Here is a 10,206-nt window from a genome sequence, read left to right as displayed (position 1 = left end):
TTGCATGTAGTGTATTATGGCAAGATTGTATGTAGTGTATTATGGTATGATTGCATGTGGTGTATTGTGGTATGATTGTACGTAGTGTATTGTGGGAAGATTGTATGTAGTGTATTGTGGTAAGATTGTATGTAGTTTATTATACCACAACTTTGAGCCGATTGCTTCCATACATCACTGCTTGTTGTTGAGCTTCAATGAAGTGTGTTTTATCACATTTTACAGCCCAATGGTTGCGTACATCATGGGTTGTTAGTTGGCTCACTTTTATAGTTTTGTATGGTGTGTTTGACTACTCGCTAACAGAACTACCAGTACACACACTGCTGTGACAGTGTGGCCAGTTTATTTTTGGTTTTGGCAAGATTGTATAATGTGTCTTATATGGCAACTTTGAACCAATGGCCTGCATACATAACCTCTTGTTTTTGAGTTATAATGAAGTGTGTGTTATGATGCCTTACAGCCAATTGGTGACTAAACGGGGGTTAAACACCTGTCGGTTGTATTCATTCAATCACACAATACAGCAGTGGTCATTGCAGACACATCTGGTGGAGATCTGAACTCTACTGAGTGCACCTTTCCTGTTCATATATTGTAAAACTTAAAAATGACACAAGCATTGATCCTTCAGCTGTCGCACATGACAAATTCTCTGATATGCTAGTGTTTCTTTACTCTAATCTCCAACTTCAGTGCACCATGGTTTGTTAGTACAAGCACTTTGTTTTTGCTCAGGTAGATGTATTTACCTTTCATGTGATGAGAAAAGTCCTTCTTGTCACCTGATGACACCCAGCAGGTATAATTACTGTCTTTGTCTGCAACAGGAAAGTTGAAGTGGAGGGGAAAGCAGTTGACAAGTGGTCTCATTGTAACTGTTTACAGAAAGGTTCAACATAATGCAAGATCAATGTGAGCCTGAAGTTACTTCTGCAAAAAGTCTGAAAGAAAATCATTAGAAATATGAACTTCAGGGACTGTGAACACTTTGTACCAACCTAATATTTCATTCTCCGAGGCTAATGTCGGCGTACAGGACCTAAAATGACAAATGATAATGACATATTTAAATTTCCTTATCGGACATAAGTTAATTCTAATGAGTAAATTACAAACAAAACTAGAGACAATCTAAAGAAATCTTTTTTTCTCTTTTTCTTAAAAAAATATACGAACTAACAAAAGTCATGTACCTTCTGTTATTCCTCTTTACTTTTATTGTACTCTCAGGTCGGTCCTTGGGGGAATAAAGACAGACACATCTTACAGTTTGGCAAAATCAGAAAGGAAAGAGTAACAAAGAAATAATTGGATGTACTTGCATTTATCCAGCCGATGTGGACACTGGTATTGTTGTAGTGTGGGGGTCTCTGCACTAGCTGAGCCATTTTTACCCAAGCTAGCAGATACACTAGTAAATGGACTGTACTTGTATCTCTTGTTTCTAGTCTTCCGACCACTCAAAGCTCTTTAACACTACATGTCATCATTCACCCATTCATAGACACCATGCAAGGTGCCACCCGCTCATCAGAACTCTAACTAACATTCATACAGCATTCCTACACCGCAGGAACAGGCAGCAGGAGTAATTTGGGGTTATGTGTCTTGCCCAAGGACACATCGATATGAACTAGCGGAGCCGGGGATCAAATCATATGGAGCCAAATCCAGGTCAATAGTTTTGATCATTTGAAAAAAAAATGTGAACCTGAAAGTACAAGTTGTGGTCTTGAACATTGAAAAATACAACAATGTATTCAAAATAAAAAATAAGTGAATGAAAAGTTTTTTTGGGTTGAATATAATTTTGATTCAGTTCTTTTGTTCATTTTTCACTTTCATATATGTTTTGATATTTGAGGTCTTGTATTTTTCAGTTTTTATATTTTCAGATTCAAATCTTATTTTTTTCCACTTTCAGATCGTTTTTTTCAGTTCAGACTTTTGGCTGAATTCCAGAACTGAATCAAAATTATATTCAACCCAAACAAACTTTTCATTCACTTATTTTTATTTTGAACACATTGTTGTATTTTTCAATGTTCAAGACGACAACTTGAACTTTCTGGTTCACATTTTTTTTTCAAATGATCAAAACTATTGACCTGGATTTGGCTCCATAGAATCTCCGATCTTCTGCTCGACCACTGAGCCACAGTCGCCCCCATACAGGCTGAACTATATCAGGAACATTTGGATGGACTGGCAAGTCATTTGGTGCAGGTATCCAGGAAGCTTTTTATTTAGCACTGTAACTAACCAACATGCTAACATGCCATCATGATAAACATTGCACCTGCTTAACATCAGCGAGTTAGGATTCTCATTTTGTTCAAAGAGCTGCTGTAGCACAGCCTCACCGAACCGCTAGCATGACTGAACACTCTTAGGAATGTTTCCTTTGCATGCACCTGCATCAGCTGTGCATAATCCAGCAGCACACAATAATATGGGAACAGGTTTAATTCTAGTCTAAGAGAGCTGATTTGTAACCGTGACACTCTTTGTGCAGCCAGTAAGTGATCTGAGGAGTGTCACAAGTCTCCAAACTCAGCAGTTTCAAATTGGTTTGAATGTTTAGAAAGAGTAGTGTTGAATCTGAATAAAACATATAGACAATAAACTCACAGAACTGATGACTGGATCGGAGCCGCCCCATTCGAGCTTACACCTGTGAAGAGAAGGGCTGCACTGGTACTTGGGAGGTACTTCCTTGAGTGTTTGTCCGTAGGGTGGTTCATACATGCTTTCTGTGGAGCCATCCTGAGAGAAAGAAAACAGTCTGCATGGTGACAGCAACCTGGTTCAGATACTACAGCAGACTGATTGGCTGCGTTCAAACGTTCAGACCTGTGTATCCTGTTGCTGAGGCTCATCAAGGAGGAATTGTCTGGAATCAATCATCAGTCCGACTACACGATGCATACACACCATACACATCAAGGAGAGACGAGCATGTCTTAATAGTCCGCATCTACACTGGTGTAATTATTCTGCACATACAGCCTGTCACTCAAACATGTTCAATCATTGTTCAATGCACTTTTGTTTTTCAGGTCAGCAGTCTGCCATGAACACATCCATTTAGTCACTTCTATCATGGGAAGATACAGTAACACACATTGCACACCTGTTTTTAAGGTTCTTCTGATATTATAAATATTATGTCATGCTTATTTTCAGGTTCATACTTGTGTTTTAGGTTTCTAGTAGAACATTTGTACATGCATGTTTTTCACATCCTGTCCATCTGTATTCACCCTCTGCAAAGTTAATATCTCCAGCAGTATTTCATATCTGGGGATGTAGAGAAGGCTTTGAACAACATTTAGACCACAATGACGGGCAATGAATACATTTTCTAAAGTATTCTTAACATTTGACAGAGGTTGGTTGGTGGGTGGGGTTGTGCTGGGGAATTTAGACACTTTAGTATTTTTAAAATCCTTTCTTCAGCCGCAAACTCATGACAATTTATTCTCATACAAACTGCTCATCGTTTGTTGCCTCGTGTCTGTGGGACCAGTGTGATGACTAATTTCCACTATGACTTATCTATCTGTTTTTATTGTCTGTCTCAGTGTTTTGGCCCTTTTTGTATTAAATAATGTCAACTTAGATAGGGGGCTGAATGGGGATGCAATCAGTGGACCAATCAGTGATTAACCATTCAATGGTTGATCAGTGAATGATCACTGTTGTCCAGATGTCCTCGTGATGAACTCCTCCTATCCCATGTGCTCAAGGCCTTTATAAGTCGTACACAACCAACACTCTAGGTTCTTCCTCCTTCAGACCGCATTGCATTCTGTATGACGATTGAACCTTCTCTGCGCAGAGAATAAATACTTTAAAGACAAACTTCTTTCCTCAATGTTTCTTAATTTCAGTATCATAGGACTCACTCTGTACTATTGAAGAGTTTTTTCCACCGCACCAGCTACTATTGTTTATGTAGAGAACACGGTGGGATTGATGTAACATAGCAAATTCTGATGTATGTTTCCGGTTGCATGTTTGGTTCTACAGCATCTCCCCATTTGAATCTTCATCGATCCTCATATTATATAATATTTACACAGGTTTTCAGATCAGTTATCTAACCGCTGACATAAATCTGTCATGTTGTTTTCAGGTGAGCAGAACTTCTAATGGTGTTGTGTCATCACAGTCCATGAGGCTGATGACATTTTGTACTGTTTTTGTTGCTAGGTTTAGGATTTTACCTGAGCGTAAAGCCCCAAATCTGGCACTGATAGAGGAGGAGTAAGTGTGGTATTAACAGCCGCCGCTATAAATTGCCACCAATAATCAAATTGAACACATGCAGCCGCGTGACAGCTAGAAATGTCATCGCCTCCAACAACAAACCGTTGTCACATTGCAATGTCAACAAAGACTTCATACTCAATGAGCACTCATTTATCTTCTTATTATAATAATTACCACATTACGAGTGAGTTTTGTTCAAGCAGATGCATTTTCATTCTTTTTTTAAACATATGAACTCATAATAAAGTCAAGAATTAGTACTTATGCGCGATGAGGCAGAGTTGGAAAGTTGTTACATTGCTGGAAAATGTGTCACGTTGACAGAATTACCATTACATAATAAAGCAACTAATAACAGACATTATATTTAGAGTTGTATGCAAGATTACATCTAAGGAACATGATGAATCTTACAAAGAGCGAAAGTTCTTTGCAGCTTTGTCCCGTTCCCCAGGGAGACCATTCCAGAGCCTTATCAACAACAATAACATCACCAGTGTGTCCCACAGCGGGACACGCCGAGTCTCCTCCGCTTACCAGCTCTTCTACGGCTACAGGGGACCAAAACAAGCCGCTCCGGATACTCAAACCTTAACAAATTAGTATCTTACCAGTGTGAAGCAGAACAGGTTCATGTTGGAAGATCCGTGCCAAAAGAGACAATAGTGCCAAGCTGCGCACCCTGTGGCCTCTGGGATGCGGAAAACACACTTTCACGCACAACCACCCTCCCGCTCAAACACACGCACACACACACACACACCCCTGTGATGCAGAAGCACACACAGCCCCGACGCTGTCCACAGCCCCAAATGCCTAATCCCAGTTTCAAATCCCTCGCATAATCCAATAGACTCTCTGTCCAACACCGACCTCAGGGAGAGAGCCAGGCCGCCGCAAACAACAACACAATGACAGGCATGTGTCCGAAGTGATCATGATCATGACCTGATAGAGATTAGTCCGTACGCAAGGTTAAACTTATTGTGGCGGACAAAACAAGACTGCTTTACACACAAATAATACAAGAATCCTACGAGGTTTCGTCACATGTTATCACATGTGGTGCCAAGGTTTGCATAACACAGATTGTAATCAGTCCAGGAATACTTTTAATCCGACATCTTCCACTGATTCTAATTCAACAAGTAGAGCTATGCATTACATTATTTCCAGGACGATTTAAACTAGAAAACAGCTATCAGACCTGAGTTCATCCCGCAGTATTACAGTGATGCTGCAGAAACATGTGTCTCTTCTATGACTAGTGGTACAGTGCTTTCACTCTGCAAAATCCCACAAATCTCTAAATGCAAACCTCTCGAATTGTTTCTTCTCAGTTCGTAACCCTCTCCAGTCAGTGAACAGGCGTCAGAAAACATTATCACAATCATTGTTGATGTCAGGCTCAAAGTTAATCTCTTCTTGACAGCCCCCTCCCCCTGGTCTTTCCCGGTCCGGTCGTCTCCACCTCGTCTCTTGTCTCTCATCCAGAGATAAAGACGACCTTTCATGTTGTTGTGATCGGAGCTCGGCTACAGAATTGGGTCAGAGAATGAGCGCAATATTTCTCTGGTAATAAGAAACACAGAGGCTATTACTATATCAGAGCAACTTACATTTGCATGTGTTTACTGCAGCAAGGATTCAATATAATTTACATACAGCGATGCCAATCTAATCTCACATTTCTATTTATGAGATTAGAGGGCTACTCCGTTTATACGGGCATTGCACTTTTAAAAAGTCTCACAAAGGATGAAGCTGCAGATGTTGAGATACCTGAACTTGTAGTCCCTAATGTGTGTGTGTGTGTGTGTGTGTGCAAACCAAAAGTGTCTAATGATGATGAGGATGATGACATCATCAGGGTAATTTTTCCGACTTTGCAGAGCTTGTTCGCAGAGCCACAAACTATTTTATTCAACCTTTTCCAGCAATGGACCTCACGTGAACTTTATGTGCCCCTTTGAGGATAACTCGGAAATTAAATTAGATTTGCACAAGCATTTTTCTAGAACAGATTTATTGTGCATTACATGTTATAGTTTTTTAATGATTATTTATAATATGCTGATATAGATAGATAAAAAGGAGCATTGCAGTATTGATAATAATGAAGCAAATAATGAATTCTGATGGAATGTTTTCATATAAATACATGAATCCAAACTCTTGGTGGACACCTGTTGGTTGTTTTTTTGTCAATGGTCAGTTCACTTAGAAGGAAAGACTTTTCAGGAACACATGCATGCATCACACTCACTCAGTTACGCCTGGAAGCTGCCCAATACAACCACAGCCTTGATCTGCTGGCCACTGAACAGTCAGGGATTAAGTGCCTTGCTCAAGGGCACCTCAGCAATAGCCTGGATGCAACCTCTGGGTTACCTTTCACTGAATCCCACCAAACATACACCGTAGATCATATGGCTTCACTCACAATCCTCTAAGTAGCTATTAGTGCTGCAGCGTATTGAAATGCTTATGTTATGGCTGCTGATGTCACATTTGTCCCAGTCAGAGGTAAGCTTCTGTATGACAACAGAGCTGATGTGCAAATCCTGGTCTGCTGTGGCACATTTTGAGTCGGGATATCTTAGTGAAGTAGACTAATGCTCGTGGACTTCTACCCAAAATAGTTTGTTTTAACCCATCGACTGTTAATAAGAAGTGGACGTATTCACGGTGATGTCACCCATTAGTTTGTGGACTGCAGTTTTGAAGCCTCGAGGTTGGCATTTTGGCCGTCGCCATCTTGTTTCTTTGCAACCAGAAGTGACACAAGAGGGTGGAGCTTAATACAATCGAACGCTGAAGATGGCGATTTCGACAAAAATGTTACAATTAACTTTCATGAACTGAAAACACTCTGTGTAAGGGTTACATTAAAGCATCCCCTGCTTTGTGCTCTATCTGACTCTAAATGGACCATCATTTACTAAATGAACATCATGCTGTATTGAAGAAGACTTGAAACTAGAGATTGAGACCATAAACTCATGTTTACAATGTTTACTGAGGTAATAAATCAAGAGAGAAGTAGAGTCATTTTCTCATAGACTTCTATACAACCAGAGGAGTCGCCCCCTGGAGAGAGAATGCAGCTTTCTGGACTCTAGATTGAGTCAAATTTATTCATGAATCTAAACATCTTGTGAATTCTATATTTACAATGTTTTTATTTCTATCGTTGTTGTCCGAAAGTAAATACTTTTATTTTGCTTGTGTCATGATTGGTCATGATTCACTCTGTGCTCTGCCTCTATACTGGTCTGTACTGGTCTGTACTGGTCTGTACTGGTCTGTACTGGGACTGAAAGACATTTCACAGCCTCAGCAGGCCTCACTTTAATCCTTGAATGTTCCAACCATAGTGATGCATTAAACAGGGGTTGGTAACTGTAGGCACGTGGTAGCTTAACCAATAGCGTCTTTTATATAATTACAATGTCCTTGTTATGGTATATTATATATTACTAAAATTCCAGATCTGTTGAAGGTTTAAATTTTTATGTGGTGTCCAAATTATGCTAACCTTAATGTTGATACGGCAAACTGAATAACAAGATCATTTACAAACAGCCCCTGCATTACCTCCTGTCATTGATTGCGTCATTCCCTTTAACCTACAGCAATGCTGCCTGTTTCACATTGCTCCTGTAGATGGCAGTGTCACACCTACTGATTTCAAAGTGGCTCTGAGCTCATCCCATCTGTCATTAGAGCTGAGCTCTACTACTGTTCTTACAGTAATGTCAATGAGAAGTGTAAGGGTATTTTCTTTGCTTTATCTTTCATAATATTTCAATTATTGAATACGCCTCAATCTTGTAATGAGTTACAGTATGCAAGCCTCTACATTTTGAGTCTTGGAGAAGTGAGTGTCATGGGATCTTATATTAGTTGCATCAACTTGATACAATGCAGCACCAGTCCTTCTTGAAAAGTTTAATTAAACGCCATAATTCTTCTTTTGACAGTCTGAATATAATATGATTCATCATCTCCCGTTATATGCCTTCCACTGCGTGTAATTAAGATATTAAATCACAGTTACACCTTCAGCCTATATACCTACTGCTGCTGCTGCTGCAGGTAAAGTCTGACCTCTAGTCCTCGAGATGTCCGTCCAAACGGGGATGGAGACCACACCTTTGACCCTCTTCCCAACCTCCCGTTTACCCAGCATTCCTGCACTGACCTCTGACCCCAGGACGTGCAGAATCACAGCCCAGAGGCTACGACCCCGGCGTCCTTTATTGCGACCTTTTGAACTCTCCACCCCCCCCCCCCCCCCAGTCAAAAAGTGAAACAGTTCGTCCCCTTGGAATAAATGACCTCTCTCCCCTCTCTTGTCCAGCAAAGGTATGTGAGCGCGTTGACCCCGTTTGACCTTTCATTAGCTCTTCCTTTTATTACACCGCTTCCTCCCGTGCTGCCTAGTCAGCACGCCATGGGGCGGGGGATTGGTGGAGGCGAGGGGGGGGGGGGGGGGGGGGGGGGGAGAGAGGGAAGCAAGAGAAAGCTGAAAAAGAGAGCTGGAGAGGCAGCGAGAGAGACAGAGAGAGAGAGAGAGAGAGAGAGAGAGAGAGATGTGACACGAGGGCAGGAGATAGAGCCGAGGGAAGATAGATTGGCGGCATCTGCTGCGTTGACTGAAATGTCACCTTTAAATGGCTTCCCCGTCCTTGTTGCCCGTACCTCCATATCTGATCTCCATTCTCCTTGGGAGTTGTAGTTCTGATGACTTACGTAGGGCACAAAACAGATCTCTTATAAAAAATAATAGCATAGTTCCAGATAAGCTCTCAGCAAGAGGGGAAAAAAACAATTTTTCACGTCTCCTGTGGGTCTGTGAGTTCTACTGAAATTGACCATTTGAATGTTGAGAGTTAAAGGTCACTGTGCCATGTCTGAATACCATAATTGGATTTTGAAGCTTGCCGATGTGCCGAGTGCTTATGGGTGATGCAGCTCCTCGCCCCAACAGCTGTAATTCACGTCTTCCCTGTTTTGCTCCCATAAGATACGAAACCTATTTTGTTGGACACTGCTGGTGCAGTAGGACACCTCTGCTCATCCTGAGCACATTTAGCTTAGCTATGGCTGAATTACTTCAGACGGATGTTGTTTTTAAATGGAGCGAAGGGATTTAGCTTTGATGATCTCAATACAAAAGGACAAAAAAGAATACCGCCCCCCAAAAAAAAATAGAAGAACACTTCTTGTGCAGCTAAATCCGCCCCCAAGGCAAGAACAGTACATCCACATCTGGAAGGTGGCAGATCTTGTTTACTGTCACTTGACATGAGATGCAGTTGACATGTGTAAGAGATATGTCTGTTTGTGTGTGTTTGTGTGTGTGTGTGTGGGGGGGGGGGGGGTTTGGGGCTAAAGTCAGATCATGCTGACATTGTCTCCATGTGGTGGCTTGCCACAGGGCACAGCGGTGCCACACTTGTTGTCGTTCCTATCTCAAATGTCACTCTCAGTAAAGCCCATCACCATCTACTGGCTCGCGTCCCCGGGGCCACATTCACCCTTCAACCTTACAGTAATGTAGCAACGAGGACCTCGTCTCCGGCCCTTAAAGGCTGCTGTTTACCCCTCTTTTACATAATCCACTGTGTCACTGTAGGTCGTTAAACTCAAAGATGCACTGGAAAGTATAATGATGCTCAGCGGACCTGTGTGGGCTTCGCAGTGGCGGGCCGTGTATTTTATACCTGGGCCTTCAGTGTTGTCCTACTACAGTTGAACCACCTCCTAATAACCTCATTATGACGCCACAGCTACGATTATTATTTGTTTCTAGGGGTGTAACAATACACGTATTCATATTAAACTGTTCGGTATGAACCAAACAATACGTTACAATGATACTAGTGCATTTGGAAAATGCAGAAGCTTATATTGTGGGAA

At 41.4% G+C, this 10,206-nt stretch overlaps 1 protein-coding gene across 1 annotated transcript in view; it reads right to left on the bottom strand.

The window, feature by feature from the left end:
- samsn1b (SAM domain, SH3 domain and nuclear localisation signals 1b) overlaps positions 1–4,965 on the bottom strand; it is a 16,330-nt gene extending 11,365 nt beyond the window's left edge. Inside the window, exons 1-5 of the mRNA XM_031871548.1 lie at positions 4,893–4,965; positions 2,638–2,772; positions 1,200–1,243; positions 1,005–1,045; positions 756–824 (exon numbers count right to left, since the gene is read on the bottom strand). Of these exons, the coding sequence (XP_031727408.1) occupies positions 756–824; positions 1,005–1,045; positions 1,200–1,243; positions 2,638–2,772; positions 4,893–4,916 (313 nt within the window). The 5' untranslated portion in view covers positions 4,917–4,965. The remainder of the gene's footprint in view (positions 1–755; positions 825–1,004; positions 1,046–1,199; positions 1,244–2,637; positions 2,773–4,892) is intronic.
- Between the last annotated feature and the right edge of the window lie 5,241 nt (positions 4,966–10,206).

This window comes from Anarrhichthys ocellatus, unplaced genomic scaffold (assembly GCF_004355925.1).
Source record: "Anarrhichthys ocellatus isolate YVR2014 unplaced genomic scaffold, GSC_Weel_1.0 scaffold59, whole genome shotgun sequence".
NCBI lineage: Eukaryota > Metazoa > Chordata > Actinopteri > Perciformes > Anarhichadidae > Anarrhichthys > Anarrhichthys ocellatus.
Note: the sequence above shows the minus strand (reverse complement) of the source record. Positions and strands in the feature narration are given on the sequence as shown.